The 20,427-nt window shown below is 54.2% G+C and overlaps 2 protein-coding genes across 4 annotated transcripts in view; one reads left to right on the top strand and one right to left on the bottom strand.

Moving 5' to 3' along the window:
* Positions 1-1,748: 1,748 nt before the first annotated feature.
* Positions 1,749-2,741, top strand: GPR3 (G protein-coupled receptor 3; the record flags this gene model as incomplete). The annotated part of the gene is made up of 1 exon (XM_080802375.1): positions 1,749-2,741. The coding sequence occupies one exon, from the start codon at positions 1,749-1,751 to the stop codon at positions 2,739-2,741; it is 993 nt and encodes a 330-aa protein (XP_080658501.1).
* Positions 2,742-11,727: 8,986 nt separating this feature from the next.
* WASF2 (WASP family member 2) overlaps positions 11,728-20,427 on the bottom strand; it is a gene marked incomplete at its 3' end in the record, with an annotated part of 80,635 nt that continues 71,935 nt past the window's right edge. For 2 of the 3 annotated variants that reach the window (XM_080801131.1, XM_080801132.1), the window contains 3 exons: positions 20,076-20,231; positions 16,854-17,368; positions 11,728-15,751 (listed from right to left, as the gene is read on the bottom strand). In XM_080801131.1, coding sequence (XP_080657257.1) covers positions 15,594-15,751; positions 16,854-17,368; positions 20,076-20,231 — 829 coding nt within the window. Of the gene's footprint in view, positions 15,752-16,853; positions 17,369-20,071; positions 20,232-20,427 lie in introns of those variants that run through there. The other variant, XM_080801133.1, reaches the window with a different exon arrangement.

The raw sequence follows: 20,427 nt of genomic DNA, 5'->3' as shown, positions 1-20,427 counted from the left end.
CTTCTCTTTCTTTGGCAGCGTCTCATGGCCACCATCCCCCAAGATCCTGTCACCTTGTTCATACTGTCACTGCCACCCACTTCCCTGCTCCTTCGTGTTGCTGTCACCATCACCTCAGGGCCCCATCATCTTGGCAACCCCCATCATCCTCACGGAGGACGCCCATTCAGCCTCATCACTCCGTCTCCGTCACCCGAATTCTGTCGGTCTCTGCCACCTGAGGGTCCCATCACCCCCACAGTCTTTCCAGGGCCCCTTTCTGCTTCCCCTTATATATTCCCCGCAACCTCCCTAAGACTTCTCCAAGGTATCCCATCGGCGCCCCCCGAAATCCCGGCCCGCAGAGGGCGCCGCGTCAAGGACAGCGCGGGCCGAGTGGGGAGGAGGCGGGGCCGCGGCCACGGTCGCTTTTTATGAATGGGGGAGCGGGCGGCGCGAGGCCTCATTACTATGCCTCGCCGACGCGCGCTGCGCCCGGGCGCGACGCACCCATTGGCCGGTCGGGCCGCTGACGTCACCGAACCCGGGGCCGGGGGCGGGGCGGGGCGGGTGACTCACGCCGCTTCTCCCGCGGCCGCGGGGGCTTCTCCGGGTCCGCGCAAACCCTTCGCCGCCCGGACCCGAGCAGAGCCTCCACGCGGCCCAGCCGCACCAGGTCCCGAGAGGTGAGTAGGGGGCCCCGCTGCAGGCACGAGGCATCCGGAAGGGCACGCAGGATGCTGGGGAGCAGGGCCGGCGGACAGGCTCCCAGCGGCCGGCAGAGGTCGGAGGTTAAGACCGGGAATCCAGAATCTGGGTTAGCAGGCGGGGATCCAGTGTCCGGGATGATGAGAACCGTCATCTGGGTGACCCCGCGTGGGGTGCGCTCTCCTCCGAGGCCCAAGGCCCTGGAAGGACTGATGGTCCTCTGCGATTGGGCTGGCAAGAGTCATCGGAGGCAGGGACCCAGGTGTCCGAGCAGGAGGTGTCTCACTTAGGGATCTAGACATACGGGCAGGATGCGGAGTCAGGCCCAAGATTCAGGTGTCCGGGCAGAAGGAGGGGTCTGATTCAGGGATCCGGGCCTCCTGCAGAGGGTGTCTGTTCCAAAGACCCGGAGGATTAGGCAGAAAGAGGTGTCTGGCGGGGACAGAAGTCTGGGCCCGTGTGTGTTGGGGGTGGGGCTGAGTTTCTAGGTGGTGTTACCCCGGGAGTGCAGGGTGGGGGCTGGAGGGAGCTTCACGCGCATTCTCTGGGGGCGGAGCCTCGGGCTGGCAATAGAGACTCGTGAGGGGTCTGGCAAGCCTCAGAAACTAAGCGTCATCCTCCCTGATGGGGAGGGAGCAGAGCTACCTCTACAGTCTAGAGATGTGTTTCCCTTCCCCAGTCCTGGGCCTACCCAGCATCGTCAGAATCCTACGGGCCCCCCATCCACTTATGGTAGTCCTTCACCTGGTTCTCCGCTGGTCACACACGTGGGAGAAAGAGGCCTGTGGGGCCCAGGGAGTTGGAGGGGAGAGTGGAGGGACCCAGTACAATGAGAGGAAAATAGGTCCCTCCTGGGGTGAGGGTGGGGGTGGGCAGGGGGAGACAATGGTATCCTGGAAGGAGCCCTGGGTCATGAGTTGGGGACAAGGCACTGGAACCCATCAGGTATCCTGAGGAGACACACTCACAAGGTATCCTGAGTGGCACCTTGTCCGGTTCAGACCCCTTCGCCCAGCACCCAGCCCGCCAGCTTCTCACAGGGCCTTTCTCCTACAGGTACCATGATGTGGGGTGCAGGCAGCCCCCTGGCTTGGCTCTCCGCCGGCTCAGGCAACGTGAATGTGAGCAGCGTGGGCTCAGCAGAGGGGTCCACAGGCCCAGCCGCCCCGCTGCCCTCCCCCAGGGCCTGGGACGTGGTGCTGTGCATCTCAGGCACCCTGGTGTCCTGTGAGAACGCGCTGGTGGTGGCCATCATTGTGGGCACTCCCACGTTCCGTGCCCCCATGTTCCTGCTGGTGGGCAGCCTGGCTGTGGCCGACCTGCTGGCGGGCCTGGGCCTGGTCCTGCACTTCGCTGCTGTGTTCTGCATTGGCTCGGTGGAAATGAGCCTGGTGCTGGTTGGCGTGCTGGCGATGGCCTTTACTGCCAGCGTGGGCAGCCTGCTGGCCATCACCGTCGACCGCTACCTTTCCCTGTACAATGCCCTCACCTACTATTCAGAGACAACGGTGACTCGGACCTATGTGATGCTGGCCCTAGTGTGGGGGGGCGCACTGGGCCTGGGGCTGCTGCCTGTGCTGGCCTGGAACTGTCTGGATGCCCGGGCCACATGTGGCGTGGTATATCCGCTCTCCAAGAACCATCTGGTGGTCCTGGCCGTTGCCTTCTTCATGGTGTTTGGCATCATGTTGCAGCTCTATGCCCAGATCTGCCGCATCGTCTGCCGCCATGCCCAGCAGATTGCCCTCCAACGGCATCTGCTGCCCGCCTCCCACTACGTGGCCACCCGAAAGGGCATTGCCACGCTGGCCGTGGTGCTTGGCGCCTTTGCTGCCTGTTGGCTGCCCTTCACTGTCTACTGCCTGCTGGGTGACGCCCACTCTCCACCCCTCTACACCTATCTCACCCTGCTCCCCGCGACCTATAACTCCATGATCAACCCCATCATCTACGCCTTCCGCAACCAGGACGTGCAGAAGGTGCTGTGGGCCATCTGCTGCTGTTGTTCCTCTTCCAAGATCCCCTTCCGTTCCCGTTCCCCCAGTGACGTCTAGTCCTATCCCGGTGACCCTCCAGCCCTGATCACTACAGAATTCCAGAATGTTAGGTCCTCCAGGGCTTTGTTCCAACCTCCCAGCTCCACACCCCCAAGACCCAGCTGGTTCTGGAGTTCTAGGACATCGGGTGTTTCACAAGATTCTGTCCAGATCCCTACAAGGCCCAGCTGGCTCCATGGTTCTAGAATGTTCAGGTGGCCAGGGTTCCACTCAGAAACGTCCCACAGCCCAGCTGGCTTGGAGTTCCAGAATGCTGCTGGGTGTTTTACAGTGCCATTCCAAGTCCCTGATCTCCCTCCACCCCCCTTTTGACCTTAATCATGTCACTTTACTTTCGGGTTTCCGAGCTAAAGAGTCAGAGAGGTTAGTCACTCAGTTGCCTAGATAGGAGAAAGAAAGAAAAATGTATCTATTTATATGTGCACATACAAAAAGAGTATCTATTTATAATTTATTTATTTACCTATTTATTTACGTATTTATTTATGGGCGGTAAGGGGAAAAAAAAGAGACCCACACCTTGAAATCCAGGCCATACCAGGGTACCCCCCAGTCCCCACACCCCCATTGCTGACCTCAGTTCCTAGAAGGGGGAAAGGGAGAAAGAGAAACCACGTATTTTGTTATTATTTTTGCTTATTTTTTATCAAAGAGATCATAGAAACCAGAGCCTTCTCCCCAGGCCCGCCCCTCTCGGGTTTGCTGGGAGAACACACCAGCCTCTGGTTTTTTATTTTTTTAAGAAGCCATCACCTGAGCAACCGAGAATTCCTCTGCGCTGGGGGCCGGCTGCCCTCTGGTGGCCGTTTGGGGGAAACTGCAGCCCGGCTAGGCAGCCGGGACCAGAACACGCAACCGCCCCAAGTCTACTCCAGCCTGGCATCCAGAGCCACAGCCAGGACCTGGGGGCCAGGCCCCACCCTGCGGTGCCCTAGAGGAGGCAGGGTGTGAGCCAACACCTGACCCCTCTGCCAACCGGGGTATGGCCTCCAGTGCTCCCCTATTCCTATCCCCAACCCATCGCTCAATAAAAAATGATTTTGTGATAAGTCTGTTTCTGTCTCTATGCGTGGAGGGGCTGAGGTGGACCCGATGTGGGCGGAAAGCCTGGAATGGGAGGGGATTAGATCAGGCCTGGGAGCCTGTGGAGGGATCTGGGAAAGCCCCAGGCCCAGGGTGGAGAGAGACTGACAGGTGACACCCCCACCCCTTTAGAGGCTGAGCTAATGGGCCTCTCTGCTCTGCTCAGACCCAGGCACTGCCAGACAAGGACCCCACCTTTCTTTTTTTTTTTAATATTTTGTTTATTTATTTGTCAGAAGGAGAGCATGCACATGCACAAGCTGGGGGAATGGGAGGCAGAGGGAGAAGCAAGCTCCTAGCTGAGCAGGGAGCCCCCATGCAGAACTCCAACCCAGGACCCCAGGATCATGACTCGACCTGAAGGCAGACACTTAGCCGACTAAGCCACCCAGGCATCCCAAGGATCCCATCTCTTTCTGAGGACAGGAACCAGGGTGCTAACCCTTTCTCAGGTTGAGAACGCGCTTTTGTTTCGAGCTTTGGCATGAAGTTGATGCTCAAAGTATTTCCATCTCCTTAATAACAGCTCCTTCTATTTGTGGGTGTTTACTGCGTGCCAGGCACTACGCCGAGTGTATTGCCTATGTTACCTCGTTTATGCTGAACAAGCCTCCCACGGCACCAGTAGTATCTTCTCCATTTTACAGATGAGAAAACTGAGGTTGAGGGAGGGTTAGTGACTGGCCTGAGGGAACATCCATTTCCACAACCTGTGCTCTGTTAGCCAATGGCCTCTCCTCTCCTTCCTTCCCAAGCCTGGAGCTTAGGACATTCTTTTTTTTTTTTTTTTTGGAAGATTTTATTTATTTATTTGACAGACAGAGATCACAAGCAGGCAGAGAGGCAGGCAGAGAGAGAGGAAGGGAAGCAAGCTCCCTGCTGAGCAGATAGCCCGATGCGGGACTCGATCCCAGGACCCTGGGATCATGACCTGAGCCGAAGGCAGAGGCTTAACCCACTGAGCCACCCAGGTGCCCCAGCTTAGGACATTCTGGACCCTGATTTGTGTTGGGATTCATTCTTGGAGGCAGAGGCCACATTTGGGAGGAGGTTGGAGGGACTATGGTCATTCTGGAGCTGGAAGAGCTTCTTTTCTATCCAAAGGCCAGTGATGGTAAGTGTGTGCATTTGAGGACATAAGTGTAAGTAAGTAAGTGTGAATAAGGTATTTCAGAGCCAGAAAGAGTATGTTCACCAGGCAAGGGCAGGAGCAGGTTTAGAAGTGTGGCTGAAGGGGAAGCTGTTTCTTGGCTTGCAAAGCCTCTCAGCCTCCCAGGGCTCTAGGTAGGCAAAACCTGGAGATGGAACCCTTAGAACACCCCCCCCCAATTGTACAGATGGGGAGACTGAGGCCTGATGTTGGGCAGTCATTGCTCAAACCCACACAGCTGTGCCAGGCTAAGACTCAGGTCTTTCTCCATTTCCCTGGCCAAGAGCTCTTACACATAGTGTTCAAGGCTCCTCCCCAACACTGGCCACAGGACCCCAAGGGGAGTGGACCTGCCAACAGGCGCAGGGTCAGAGCTGGTGGAAGGCAGACCTGGGCTGAGCTACACACAGCTCCAGTCCAGATACAAAGGAGGGGGTCCCACCAGGTCAGGAGGAGCTTTCTTTCCCCACCTTCCTGGAAGGTCCTCGGGAAAAGACACCCACTCAGCAAGCACCTCTCCATGCCAAGCTTTGGCCCAAATATTTCACACATCACCATGACCCTTTGGGTGGTATTATTGTTCTCCCCGTTTTACAGAAGAGGAAGTTGAGGCTCTGAGAATAAAAGCCCTCATTCATTCACTGCCCTCCTTGCGGACAATTTCAATTTCATAGGGGAGACTGTAATAAAGAAACAAGTTTAAGATTTGGTCATGTCAGAGAGCAGAGTCCTGGGAGAGAAATAAAGCAGGGAAAGGGCACGGGGAGTGTAATCTTTAAAGGAGGGATCCCAAGAAAGGCCTCACTGAAGGTGACAAGGGATCTACCTAAAGTCACATAGCAAAGGGCCAAACTGGGATTTGAATTTGGGTCCAGGGACGCCTGGGTGGCTCAGTTGGTTGAGCAGCTGCCTTCGGCTCGGGTCATGATCTCAGCGTCCTGGGATCGAGTCCCACATCGGGCTCCTTGCTCGGCGGGGAGCCTGCTTCTCCCTCTGCCTCTGCCTACCACTCTGTCTGCCTGTGCTCGCTCGCTCTCTCTCTCTAACAAATAAATAAATTAAAAAAAAAATGAATTTGGGTCCATTTGACTCCAAATCTGTTTCTATCCGGGGTAAGGGAATGAGTTTCCAGAGCAATTCAGAAACAGCAAGCAAGGAAACCCCGGGCAGGGAGCCCTGTCCCCAGGCTGGGGAGAAGTTGGAGGTCTCTAGGCACCCCCCGACCTTTGGGAGGGGCGGTGTGAAGAAGGGCCTCCTTGCTGCCTCACCCGTGTTCCCAAGGCGCCTCCACCGGCGAGGGGGTGGGGGAACGGACCAGAAGGAGAGGGTCCAAGTGCCTATACTATTCTGGGCAGGCTTGGCCCTTTGCCTCCCCATCCCAGCTCCTGGCTCCAGAGCTTAGCAGAGTCAAAACTCTTTGTCTGGGAGAGGCCGGGGTAGGCCGCCATGCTGCGGGCCCTAGTCTCTTTGCCTGCCTGTGGTAGTATGGTGGACCTGAGACATAGCTGGGAGCCCGTATCTGGTGTCTCTCTGCCTTGGGTTCTGGGCTCAACCTGAGGGATATCTCAGTCTGCTCCTCGGGTTGGAGCCCATGTGCGTGGTGGGGTTGGCTGGCTTCTCCCTCCTCCAGGGATTCTGCAGATACAGCTCAGGTCCTCCCTGCACCGCTACCCTCTGCTTCCTCCAGGAAGCCTCCTTGGCTAAGTCCTCTTGTGGCCATGAAGATGTGGTTTATACAAAACACCTTGCTATACTTCTCAAGTAAATATTATAGAGAAGTCTTGCCCTCTTCATCAGCAGAGGGACCCCTGAATGCAGGGCTGTGTGTCCCCCTCCAGCGGAGGGTCCTTGAGAGAGGGAACATGTCTGCCCTCTCAAGCTAAAGCCTTCTCTGTCTCTTACCGCTTCAGATTCATCTGGTTCTCAGCCCGGAGCTACTCAGCACTGGTGAGCGCGTGTCTGGTGCATATGTGTGTGTGGTGGGGGGGTTGTTTGGGGGTGGGGGGTGTCCAAGGCCCTGACGTTTTTCCACCCCCACGCCTGATCCTACCAGCTACAGAGGCTTGGGAGGTGAGCTGGGCAGTGGATTGGGGGAGGCAAGGGCTGGAGCCCTGAGCCCTGCCTTCTTGCCTGGGTAAGCCCTAGGGCCCATCTTTCCCTCCCTTCTTCCCAAGTCCTGTGTGGGGGAGGGGAGGAGCCCCGAGTGCTGAGCCCCTGCCGGGGCCATGACCGCCTCTCCCTGCAATAAGTGAGGAGACAGCAGCTATTAATATAAGATGAGTTCACGGGCTCACAGCTTCCGCAGGCTGGAAAACAGGCTCCCGGGGCTGGGGGCTGCGGCAAGTCTGGTCGTCTGTCAGATTCTCTCCTGGAGCCTGGAGCCCGCCAGTCCCACATTCCCCAGCTCCTGACACGCTGAGACCTGTATACGTGCAGACCTACGGGCATACACACACGGGCACACGCAGGCCGTTCAGAGAACACACACACACGCACATACATCCGTACATGCATGTCTAGCCAGGTGTATCTGGTATCTGGACACTGGTACACACACACACACCATTGCACACATGTTAGCGGGCCATGTCAACTTCATGTGCATGTGTTTGCATGGGAGCACATTCGTCAATGTGTGCACACACCCTTGCATGCACGAGTATGCACACACAGGCTTGGACTTGTATACGTGTGTGCACATGGGTCCAGGCATGCTTGCATACCCAGGCCCACTTGCACACCATTGCACACCCACATATACAGACACAAAACTGCACATGTTTAAACAGATGGTATCCCATCGGGTACACACATTGCACATAGGACCACATTCAAGGATGCAAATGCATGTATGTATGTCCCTTTGCACACACAGTCACACAGGCTCCCCGCTGCTATCAGTGCTCAGCAATCACGAATTCACAGGCAGACCCTCGGTTTCCAGCCACCAGGCGGGCTCAGCCTCCCCTCCTTGTCTCTCCCCTCCCCCACCCCCATGACAGGCAGTAAGTGCTCCTGCCAACCTCAATGCCTGCCTTCGGCTTCCCGCCCCCCAGGGGTCCCCAGATCCCTGATTAACCCCCTCGCTAATTGGCCACCAGCCCCTTGACTTTGCTGCAGGCCTTCTCGGGAGCTGGGAGCGAGAGGCTGCAAATTGGCCAAGCAGGATGGGTCTGGGGAATAGAATGCGGAGGTAGGGTGGGGGGTGCTGCAAGCCCAGTGCCTGGCTAGAGCCAGCAGTGCACACCCGGTACCAGAGCTTAGGGGAACACTGACATCATATTCTCTGCAGAGGGCACCCCTATGAGTCATGGGTACACAGTCACATGGAGCCTTCCCTGCACACACATTTACACACACTCAGCTGTCATTGGCATGGACGTGATTCACTCCACTTTTTTACGCAAATGCATGTGAACATTTGCACATACCCAAGTGCATTCATGAACAAACCCAATACGTGTGCAAGCAACATCTGACATGTACGTAAATTTACCTGCCAGATACACAGAAACCATTTATTCATGTACATCCAAACACGTCTTGTTTAGACACACGAGTGCTGTCCTAGGTATACAGGCTTGCAAACACATACACTTACATTTTACACAGACCTATGAATATGCTCCTAAGTGTACTTGTAGGCACATATGTGAGTACACACCCATGGAGTCCAGGCATACGTGCACATACCACTCACCTGTGTGGTACCTTGATGAACAGACTACCAAGTGGCCACCGAGTAGGGTGCCTCTTTAGCCTGCCTCTGGCTTTGCGCAGACTGCCAGTAGGGGTGGGGAGTGGTGGAACTCCCCTGGGGTGCAAGCTGCTGTTTCCCAGCCTCCATCTCAACACGGAACCTGGGACCTCTGTTGGGTTCCCCTTGGCCTTCAGGGCTCGACAGAAGGGCAGAACTTCTGGGGGCGCCTGGCTGGCTCAGTCAGTGGAGCATGAGACTCTTGATCTTGGGGTTGGGTGTTCAAACCCCACGTTGGGTATAGGGATTACTAAACAAAACAGAACAAAAGGAAAACCTTTAACCAAAAAAAAAAAAAAAAAAAAAAAAAAAAGGAGGGGCAGAGCTTCTGGCTTTAGTCTCTGTTGTTCCTGTCTCCTTGGCTCTGGGCCTGAGCCCACAGGGAGAGTTCTACTCTGTAGGCAGCTTGGGGCCCACAAGAAGAGGATATCTCTTTCCGTTCCTGCTGCCAATTTGCTGTGTGACTTTGGGTAAGTTGCTGTGCCCCTCTGTGCCTGGTTTCCTCAACCATAAAATAGCACTTAAAAGCTTTGTGTTGGAAATCCTCCCAGGACCAGCCTGAAGAATGCATGGGTCGTGTTTATGGATGTGCTATACTCAGGCATGTGACGTTTGGGAGAGGTGTCCCAAGATGGTGAGACTCCAGGGTGGAGGGTCACATGCATCGCGGTCAACTTTACTCTTCATCAAATAGGTGAGGAAGCTGAGGCCCAGAGAGGGAGCAGCAATGTGGGAGCTGGAAGGCCTGACCTCTGCCTTGCCGGCCCAGAGGTCCGCTTCTCCTGAAATCTGTGTACTGTGAGAGCACGTGTGCACAGTGCCCCAGGCAAGAGCGGGTGGCTGCCTGCGGAGGGTGTGGGGGGTGGTCTATGCAGGCCTCCTGCCACCACTGTACTGAGAATTCTACCATGAGAGATTCTTCTGGCTGTGAAAGCCTTTTTCCTTCCTTCCTTCTTTCTTTCTTTTTTTTTTTTTTTTTTGTCCTCCAGCTTCAGACCTCCCTCTAGACACCGTCATCTGCTGGGGCTGAGGGACTATGAAGAGCACCTGAAACTGCTCCCAGCCTCATTATGAGAAGGGAACTAGCTGACAACCACCCAGAGCAGAACTCACGGGAGAAGCTGCCAGGTTGCCCTGGCCACTGGGCGGCCAGGAGGGGGCAGTGAGGAACTGGCGGCGGCAGCGCGAAGGGAGGGGTGGCTCCTGAGGACCGCGGAGGCTGGCCTGCGATTATGTGTTCCTGTAACTGTGTGCTGATCTGTGCCCTTGTTTGCACAAGGGCAGGGCTCTAGGTGCAGTGTGTGCACATGTCCCCGGGCCTGGGATCTCAAGTGTGCCCGCTCACGTGTGCAGGTGTCACCTTGTGGGTGTCTGCATGTCTTTGTGCCTACATGTGCAATCTTCACGGGGGCGCGCGCGCGCGCGCGGGTCTTAAGCGCGGTGTACCTGCGGGAAGCCGGAGCCCGCACCTACGGACCCACTGTGTTCCCCCGCAGTTCAGGGCGCGAGGTACTTCCAACTCTCACGGTCTAGGATAGTTGGGCCCTCAGTCCGGTCCACTTGACTTTGGAGCAGGAGCAAAAACAGGTACCTGTAAACTTGGGCACCAGAGGGTGGGGCGGACCAGAACGGAAAACCCTAGCATGCTGCCCAGGACGCTGAAGACCAGGACTCCCGCTGGGGGGAGAATCCGAAAGCTGTTTCAGTTGCATGGTGGACAGAGCATGACCTCTGGCTTGAGAGAGACCCAGGTTTGAAGCGTGGCTCCACTCCTGGCCAGCTGCATGATCTCAGGCAGCTCAACCTCTGAACTTGTTTTTCTCATGTGTGCCATGAGACCTTGCCTCGTAAGGTTAGGATAAAGTGTGTGCAGTCTTGGGCAGGTAGTAGGCGCTCAGCAAATGCTCATTCTTCTCAGGATTAGCCCTGCGAGGTGAAGCATGGGGTCACGGCTCCCAAGTGGAGGAGCTGGAATTTAAGCTGGGGCCGCCTGCTTCCCAGAACCACATTCCTCCCCTCCAATTCCCCAGCAAGGGCGGCTCCCGACACCACCATTTTGTCTTCTCCCAGGGCGGGCGTCTGGCTGCCTGTCAGTCACCGGCCTTGGGAAGCCAAGTGCTGACTAAACACAGGCCTGAGCAGGAGGGTGGAGCGAGGGGCTCCGCCAGGGCGAGCCGGCTCCTGCGCCCCCTCCCCTGCACCCCCACCTCCAGCGATGAGCTCAGAGCGGCTGGCGCAGCAATTGCTGACAATTCAAAACTTCTGCCCCCTCTCCTGGGACGCCGGTGGGTGACTCTCTCTCCCTGAACAGCAGGCGTGACCAGTGGAGTCACCAACCTTGCTCCCCGCCCCTCTCCCGGGGCCACCCCACTGCGTCCTCTGAGCCCGGAACTAGAACTGGGTGTCTGCCCATAAATTACCCCCAGGGACTGTCACCCGCAGCAGCTGTGCTCGGAACAACTGTTGCTTCCTGGGTAGGTCATTTTTTGGGGTCAGAATAGAAACTCAGCCCCTTTGCCTTCCCAGGCAGGAGAGGGGGTGTACAGCAGCCTAAAAACTTTTTATCGGATTCCGCTGAAAATCATTCTATTTAAGGTAAGTTGCTTGGGTCTGAGAGGCAGACAAGATGCCGGCCAGATGTTGGGAGGCAACATCAGCATTCCGCCAGTGCTCCTCTTCTGCCTGATGCAAGTGGCCAACAGCTAGTCTCCCCTGGCCCCAATACACAGCCCTTGCTGGCTGAGGGCCGGGGATCTGGGCTTCTAGGTCCCCCAACTTGGGTCTCCTTCTAAACCAAAATGGTTTCCAGCCTTCATCTCCACCTCCCACACAGGGTACACCATCCAGACCCTGAGGGCTCCTGCTCCTCAAGCCTCCCCCCACCCCCAACCAGACCTCCCTTCAGAGCTCTGGCCACCACCTGTGGCTATCAACGTTGTCCCCTTCCAAACACTTTTCCCCTTAGAGACAGACACACACATGCCAGAGGTGGCTGAGTAGCTACAAAGATTTATCAAATTATTTAAAATGTTGGCATTTACATATATGCATGTATAACATAAAATTGTTACTTGGAATCCTCAGGTCACCAGGTGCTAATGTGGTCCACACATGGGCCTGGCAGGGAAACAAAGGAGACCAGGCTTGGAGCCACAGGGCTTTAAAAAACTGGACATCCTCCTAAGGGCCTAAGAGGAGTAGGGTGAAGAAGGGGTCACCGCAGGGGTTTGGTTTAATCCTACCCTCAGGGGAGAGGGACGCACTTCCAGACTATATCCCTACCACACAGATGCCCACTCCCTGAAATCAACGTGGCAACCACACCCGGAATCCACTGGAATAGGTCCTTATAAATATATTCATATCAGAGAAAACAAGGCACTTTGGGAGCATACAGCTCACGCTCCTACATGTACATCATTCTAGACAGGAAGTAAAAATTGGTTAGTTTCTCAAGTGAGTTAACTGAGTCAAGTTAATACAATAACAGAATTGTTCCCTAGCCCTCACTGAGGCACAGAATGAGGCGTATCTCCTAGTGACACCTGGTCCCAGGTCTGCTGGACCCCAGGAGAACTCAAAGCCTGAAGCCCCCAGGAGGCCTGACATCTCTCCTGAGCAAAAGCCCCTCACCCTGGGGCACCGGCCCCCTCCCCAGGCCCCGAGGTCAGGTGAGGGGGACTGCGGAGGGAGGCAGGCTGAGAGCAAAGCTGGGACACGGTGGGAATGCTTAAGCAGGGTCACCAAAGCCACAGAGACCTCAATCTGTCCAAGCTGGCGCTGCAGAGCCGGAGGACCGGCGCCACGGGAAGAGATTTCACATTAGCCCTGACAACACCGCCTCGGCTCTGCGGTGACATTGGCCAGGGTCGTTTCTGAGGGCGCTTGAGCTTCCGCTGGAGGCGAGCTGGAGCTTGGGCCAGCTGCTCTGAGCCTCCGAGGGATCGCACAGCCCGCCCCCTCCCTGTGGCCACTCCTTTGGAATGTAGTCCTCTCACAACCATGGCAAAGCCACAAGTCACTTCTGACACTGCCGATGGAAGCTGGGTCCCTGGGCCGCAGGAATGGGGGCAGGTCCCCAGGGCTGGGCAGACTAGGGAAGGGAGGTGGCTCCTTGCCTTCGTGCTTAAGAGTCCTCAGGAGCCACTGCTTGCACACTCTCCCCAGCTTCCGCCCAGTTTAAGTATCACTAAACTTTGCATTCTACAATTACAGGATTCTAAAGACACACAATTACCTGCATAGGGTCCTTTATCATCTTAAAGGGCTCTGGGTTTAAGGAAGCGGGGGTTTTTTGTTGTTGTTGTTTTTTGGTTTTCTGGTACACATATGCAGAAATAGAGCCCAAAGGGCCTCTCGGCTGACTGGGTCCCCAGCCCCCCGAGCTGAGGAGGCTGCGCAAGGCCGGCTGCTACAAAGCCGAGCTTGGCTGCATAGATTTTAATGAGAGCGTCAGGCAGAGCTGTGCTGTTGCTCTCCGGGACTTGCAGATCATTACCAAACCAGCTGTAGGATGAGAACACAGCACATCGAAACCCTAGGAGGTCACTGAGCTAATGATCTAATCCTACCTTCCACAGGCAGTGCCCCCACCTCCTCCCCCCTCCCCCGCCTTCTGCCCCCAGCCCTTTCCAGGGCGGACTGTGTCCATTCCAGAAGCCAGGCCAACACCGCCCCCTTCAAGGTCAGAGCAGAATGATAGCAAGTGGCTCTGGCTCCCCCTTTTCCGGAATGGAGGGGGATGGGGGTAATTTAGTCAAAGCCATTAGGCCCAAACCCTGGCCTGGCCAGGCCCCAGGACTCCTGTTTGGGAGAACCACTGCCCTCCACCCGCCTCTCCAGGCACTGCTGGGCTGCAGCCAGGGACACCTTCAAGCCATTTTAGGGTTCTGAAGAAAGCACCTTCAGCTTCCAATGTGCCAGGCGGGAGCACACACAGCCTGGACTGCTCAGCACTGGAGCATGGGGCCAGCCCTGTGCCAGACACCTGATGTGAGGAGGGGGAGGAGGGTCCACTCGGCAGCAGCCTCAGCAGGAGGGCACGAGGGCCCCTACAGGCTCGGCCCCCGCGCCGGGAGTTCACGGAGAGAAGGCAGGGGGGAGCAGCCAGCCCGGGCACAGCGGTAGTAGCCATGATTACACGCACTCCTCAAGCCGGAGGGCTTTATGAGGGCTTTGGCAATTACTACAACCATTTGCTGTGCTGGGTAGAGACAGATCCTGTTTCTCTTTGTTTCAGGGCTCTGAAAGCCAGAGAAGCCAGGAGAAGCTGGTTTCAGCATAAGAGGCCACACAATAGTTAGGGCAGAAGAGAAGAAACCTCAGTGTTGGCCAAAGCTGACCAGTTTTTTTCTGAATAATAGCACCTGTGTATTAGCTCTGGGAAGAGGGGGAGTGAGGGAGGAATATCACCGCACGCACTGAGGTGGGAGCTGGAAACTACAGCCAGAGCCCCTCTGCCTTTCAGCCCTCCTCACGGCTGCCAGGCCCCCCTAGGCAGCTACCTGCGGCAGCCATGAGCCCGAGGGACTGAAGTTTCTACAGCTGGCGGAACCTATGCTTAAATTGGGGAAATAAAAGGGGGACAAGTTGCAGAGGAATTGAAAACAGCACCTGTCAAAGCTGTGTACCCCCTTCCTTCTCTCACTACCTCTGGTGCCCCAGAAGGGCAGCTCCCAAGGTCATGTGGTTCAGTGGTGATAGTAAAGGGGGAGCAGAGAATTGTAAGACAGGCTACAGGCTCTGAGCAGCATGGATAGGCCTGGCACTGGCTCTGAGCCCTCCTACTGGACTCCCACCTACGGTGAGGTCTGGAGTAGCACAGAGCCAAGACTGTTCTGCCTAGATTCTAGCAAGTGCTCACTATTTGGTCCCAGAAGGCAGAGGTGACTTGGAATCAGGAATTCTGGGCTCTAGAGTTCTGTCACCATCCAAAGTGTGACCCAGAGCAAGTCATTTCCCATTTCTAGATTTCAGCGTCATTAAGGGCGTAGGATTCCAAGGAGTCCCACCGTTCTTCCAGTTCTGCAGTTCCGAGTCTCTAAGCTTGGCTCCTGATAGTCAGCAGAGGTCAGATCCCTGCACATCAGGGCTAGTTTGGTCATGGGTATTAGAGGTTTGAACTGGGCCGTGGTAGCTAGAGCACCTGGTAGCGAGGGAGGGCCATTTAAGGGACACCCGAACATCACACTCTGGAGAAAGGGCTTGGGAAGGAGGTAACAACCTCAGCCTTCAGAAAGGCACCATTTCTGGGCAAAGGGGGAGACACTCCTTAGGGCCTCATGGCTCCTAGAATAAAGGGTGTCCAGACATAGACATGGCTTAGCAAAGGGAAGCTCATCTTGCTGACCAGGGCAGAAAGGTGTGGCAGTCTGGCTGCTAGGGCACGACGTGGCCTGCTCAGCCCTCTTGGTGCATGGGAAAGGGGCTGCATGGATAGGGGCTGCCCCTAAAGGGGCAGGCTTTAGGACCAGAAGATGGCTGGCATTATTTGAAGGGTAAGAATTTTGGAAGGAGACCACAGTTGAAAATGGCTCTCAGGGGAAGTTACCAACTCCAATCTAAACCCAATCGAAGGGATCTGCTTTGGAGTTTTTCCTTCTCTCAATACGTAACAGTTACTTGAAGAGAAGAGGGAACATCTCAGCTACTGAATCTGGGGACCTGTACATGGGGAGATGGGAAAATATATGTTGATCTGGAGGAAGCACTTGGATATATCTTTGGTTGCTTCAGGGAAGACTTTGGCCCCTTGAAATTCTTTTTCCTCCCTTCCCCCCCCCCCATTAGACTGCTGGGATATGCATCAAAGAAAGCAGAAGGAGGAAAGAAAAAGGAGGTGGGCAGCAGGCAGAAAAAGTTAATCCGACCAGTCGTCCTCATCAAACTCAGAGGAGTCATCTTCTGAATCGCTATACTCCACAGCAATTCGACGGGACAAGATGGTGGCTACGTCATTGCCCACAACATCACGTTTCTCTTGTTCCTGCTGCTCCTCAACCCTGCGCAGCTGGAAGCCTGATGAGAGAGAGAGAGAGAGAGAGAGATGTGTTTAGAAGGTGAGTCAATCTCAAAAGGTCTCAGAATCCACATAGGCCTGAGGAAGGGGGAGTGACCAGGGGTGGATGGAGTCAGGGGAACAGGTGGGGGGAAGAAGGATCCTCTGAGAAAGCAAAAAGGGAAAGGGGGAAGCAAGGAAAGAAAGAAAGATGAGGGTTTATCCAATTCTGGCCCCAGTGCTACAGGTGTGTCGAAAAGGAAGCCTGCCATTCTTTCCATTTCCACACTGTCAGGCTGGTGAGGATGGCACTTCTCACGAGGGTCTAGGTGGGGAGTGGTCACCGAACCGTACCCACTGGGCACACAGTCTGCCCAGCTGATTACTGCTGAGCTCAGCTGCCCCAACTCCTCTCCCCCAGACAATCCTTTAGTTCTAAGAAGGCTCACAAACAGAAGAAACCACTCTAACCCACTGGGACCAGACCTAACCTCCAACAGAAAGAGAATAAATGCTCCACAACAGTGAGATGATGCGGGAGGGGAGGAAGGTGGGAAAGAAGGAAGGGAAGGAGACAAAGAGGGAAAGGGATAGGAGAAAAAGGCCGAGGAGGAAAGAGTGAGAAAGGGGAAAGAGAGAAGGGAGGACGGATATGAAAGGCACAAAAGTGGAGGACAGGGCATGACTGAGTGTGGCCAGAGAAGTACCTTCTAGGGTAGTGATGCTTGGTTTTCTCTGGGGCACAAAATGAATGCAAACACAGGCAAAACATCTCTTGTCAATGAGGTCAAAGACCCAAGTTAAGTATCCCTAACTTTACTTACTTACTTATTGTTTAAAGTAATCTCTGCACCCAAGGTGGGCCTCGAACTCATGACCCCAAGATCAAGAATCACGAGCTCTTCTGAGCCCAAGAATCCTTTACTTTAAAATAAGGTGGAAAGACATCTACATTTTTCATATTTTTAGAGTTAAGCCTTTCTTTAGGGTGATCTGAGGCCTGAGGTCCCTCCCAATCTGTCCCCACCCAAGGGCATGGAACCCCTAGCCCAATCTCCAGCCAGTCATCGTGGCTGCAGAAAGATAAGGCTTCGAGGTCCTGGACCCAGCACTGGGAATTACCTTGACGTATGGCTGAAAGTAAGTCACTGCGGGCATCACTCACAGGAGGCAAGGACGACTTAGGCTTGGTGGCATCAGAAAGCGGTGGTGGTGCAACAGACGGGTTTTCTGCACCACTGGAAGGGAAAGGAGGGGGCCCCGGAGGAGGAGGAGGGGGGGGAGGGGGAGGTGCACCTCCTCCTGGTTGGGGCAAGGGAGGTGGTGGCAGAGTTGGGTAGTCAGCTGTGGGTGGTGGGGGAGGAGGCGGAGGGGCAGCAAAATCGGGGTGAGGTGGGAAAGATGAGGGTGAAGGTGGTGGTGGGGTCCCTGGAGGCCCAAATCCTCCAGGTGGTGGCGGGGGTGGAACGCCCATCATTGGAGGTGGAGGCGGAGGGGCAGGTGGTGGAGCAAACCCGGGTTTGGAGCCAGGTGGAGAGCCCAGAGGAGGAGCCGGTGGTGGGTGGCTTGGGCTGACCACGCTGGATCTTTTGGGTCCAGCTAAGCCAGGCCCCCTTTGGTTGCTGTCCGCTGGGCAGCTGAAAGGACAAAGAAGAGACCCACCATCACTCTCAGCATGCAAACACCCATCTCTAATAAAGCTTATCTACAAACCTAGGTTCATTTTCGTTGACTGCTATCATTTCATTTTCACTCAAACAGAAAACACCTGAGAATGGTCAGAACAAACCAACAATCAATGACAGTCTTGTAACGCAATGAGCTTCTCATCAGCAGGGGGATGTAAGCAGAAATTGAGAAAAGCTATTTGAAAGAAGTTTAGACTGGGATTCCTCTATCAGGTAAGGGTTGGCCAAGGTCATCTCCTAGGTCCCCCTCAAACCTTCCAGCTTCCCCCCAAGGGAAGACACCCTCCTGAACCCTCCTCTAGGACAGATAGTCAGTTTAACTGTGGAACCAGGACAAAGAAGGCATGCAAGAAAAACTAAAATAAAAATCCAAACGTCAGGCGCCTGGGTGGCTCAGTGGGTTAAAGCCTCTGCCTTCAGCTCAGGTCATGATCTCACGGTCCTGGGATTGAGCCCCGCATCGGGCTCTCTGCTCAGCAGGGAGCCTGCTTCCTCCTATCTCTCTGCCTACCTCTCTGCCTACTTGTGATCTCTGTCTGTCAAATAAATAAATAAATAAAATCTTAAAAAAAAAAAAAAATCCAAACGTCACCCACCCACTGGGCTCTAGTCCTCAGGCTATTACCATTCACCAGATCTCGTGAGGGCAGGAAACCCGAGCTAAGCTGACCAAACCTGAACAGGGCACGGATTGAGGTAAATGCACCTCCAGTGTTCATGAGGAAAGTCCTGAGAAGGGATGAAGATCTGAGGGTCAGCAGAGATGGGAAATGAATGTGCCACCAGACTACTCCTGGGCTGAGAGACTACTAAGGAGCACCCCTCCCGGGTCAGATATGCTTGGCTGCAGCTGTAAGGTCTCAGGCCACGTGTGAGGCTGAAAGGTTTCTTTTTCCACCGTTGTACCTGCCCTCCACTAAGAGCTACTCCTCAGAAAAAAGCGTCCATCTTGGAACCTTCCACAGACCTTCAAGCCTTAGCTGCACCTGACAGGGCCGCCAGCAAGAAGCACTCTGGGATGAATGCTGTCAAGAGCCACCAAGAATGAGGCCAGGTTAGGGGAGGGGTTACAGCACTGCTCTAGGTGTCCAGCGGAGGGGTCTTCAACATATCTAATCTCTGATTAAACAGTGTCCACAGAGAACAGTGCACCTTTCAAAGCTCTCATTTGTCAGGCACCAGAAAGGGAAAAGTAACGGTAAGCAAACACTGAAATCTGAACCCTCCTCAGACAGACCCCTTTCCAGCCATTTTCTAACTCTTCCCCTGTACATCTCTGCCAAACATCAGTACGGACAAAGTCTAAGTTTCACCTCCCCTTTTCCTTTGTTTCATTCTTTCCGGCAGTGAAATGAACCAGAACAGGGTAGAAAGGTGACTGATGGCTAAGTTCCTCGATGACTGGGCAAGGTGTCTGTTAAATATTTTAAGGACAGCAGACGATATACCACTTTATTCCATGCTGAGTTAAAGCTAAGAAAAAACAAAAGGTAAGCTGGTGATCTCTATCTGCTCCAGTATAGCTAGTTGTTAAGAATATGGGCTCTCAGGGCACCTGGGTGGCTCAGTGGGTTAAAGCCTCTGCCTTCAGCTCAGATCATGATCCCAGGGTCCTGGGATCAAGCCCCACATTGGGCTCTCTGCTCAGCAGAGAGCCTGCTTTCCCTCATTCTCTCTCTGCCTGCTTCTCTGCCTGCTTGTGATCTCTGTCAAATAAATAAATAAAAATCTTAAAAAAAAAAAAAAAAAAAAGAATATGGGTTCTCAGGGGCCCCTGGGTGGCTCAGTGGGTTAAGCCTCTGCCTTCGGCTCAGGTCATGATCTCAGGGTCCTGGGATTGAGCGCCACATCTGGGCTCTCTGCTCAGCGGGGAGCCTGCTACCCCTCTTCCCCTCTGCCTGCCTGCCTGTCAAATAATAAATAAAATCTTCAAAAAAAAAAAAAAGAATACAGGCTCTCTCAAGACACGTAGGTGGCTCAGTCGGTTAAGCATCTGTCTTTCGATCAGGTCATGATCCCAGGGTCCTGGAATCGAGACCTGCATTGGGCTCCTTGCTTGGCAGGGAGCCTGCTTGCTTCTCTCTCTACCTACTCTGTTGCTCACTCTCACTCTCTCTGACAAATAAATAAATAAAATCTTAAAAAAAAAAAAAACTTAAAAAAAAAATAATAATATGGGCTCTGCAGACAGAATGACCTGCTCTCCAATCAGGGCCCGGCCTCTGACTGGCTGTGTGACCTTAGGTGAATTCATTGACCTCTTTGTGCCTCACCATTTACTCATCTGTAAAAATGGGTACCTACCTTAGGAGGGCTGTTGTGAGGATGAAGCAATATATACAGTGTTTGGCATGATGCCTGGCACCTCACAGACAATTAATAAAATGTTAATTATTTCTATTATCTAGACAGATCTGCTTCAAGTTATTTTACTGGTCCTGCCCTGAATTTGGAACAATTATTTTGTTGGGTTTTTTTCCTTAAGACTTTATTTTTTTAAGTAATCTCTACACCCAACATGGGGCTCGAACTCACAACCCTGAGATCAAGAGTAGTATGCTGCACTGACTGAGCCAGCCAGGCGGCCTGAGGTACACTTATTTTGTTCTTGAGTATGTAACCACCCAGAGTAGACAGGAGAGAGAGCACCATTTACCTGAATTCTGCTGGTGGGGGAGGCAAGCTGTCCTCAGAGAAGGAAGGAGAAGGTGGAGAAGTGGAGTCTGACAGCGGTGGTGGTGGGTAGCTGTTTGCGTCCACATTTTCAACAGAGCCAATACTGCCGTTCTGGTACACCAAGGTGGGTGGATACCTGACAATGAACCCAATGCCAAAACTGTCATTTAAAAAGTGTGAGTGGTACTCTCATTTTTTTTTTTAAGAGACCCTACAAAAATGCATTTGATACAAAAGATTTTGGGAAGAAAGAAGTAAGAATATTCCCACAAATTTTCTGCTATTCTGAAACTTTATTTTAGGACTAAATTCAGGATTAAAATTTAGTACTG

Source organism: Martes martes (assembly GCF_963455335.1).
Source record: "Martes martes genome assembly, chromosome: 4".
Taxonomy (NCBI): Eukaryota; Metazoa; Chordata; class Mammalia; order Carnivora; family Mustelidae; genus Martes; species Martes martes.
Note: the sequence above shows the minus strand (reverse complement) of the source record. Positions and strands in the feature narration are given on the sequence as shown.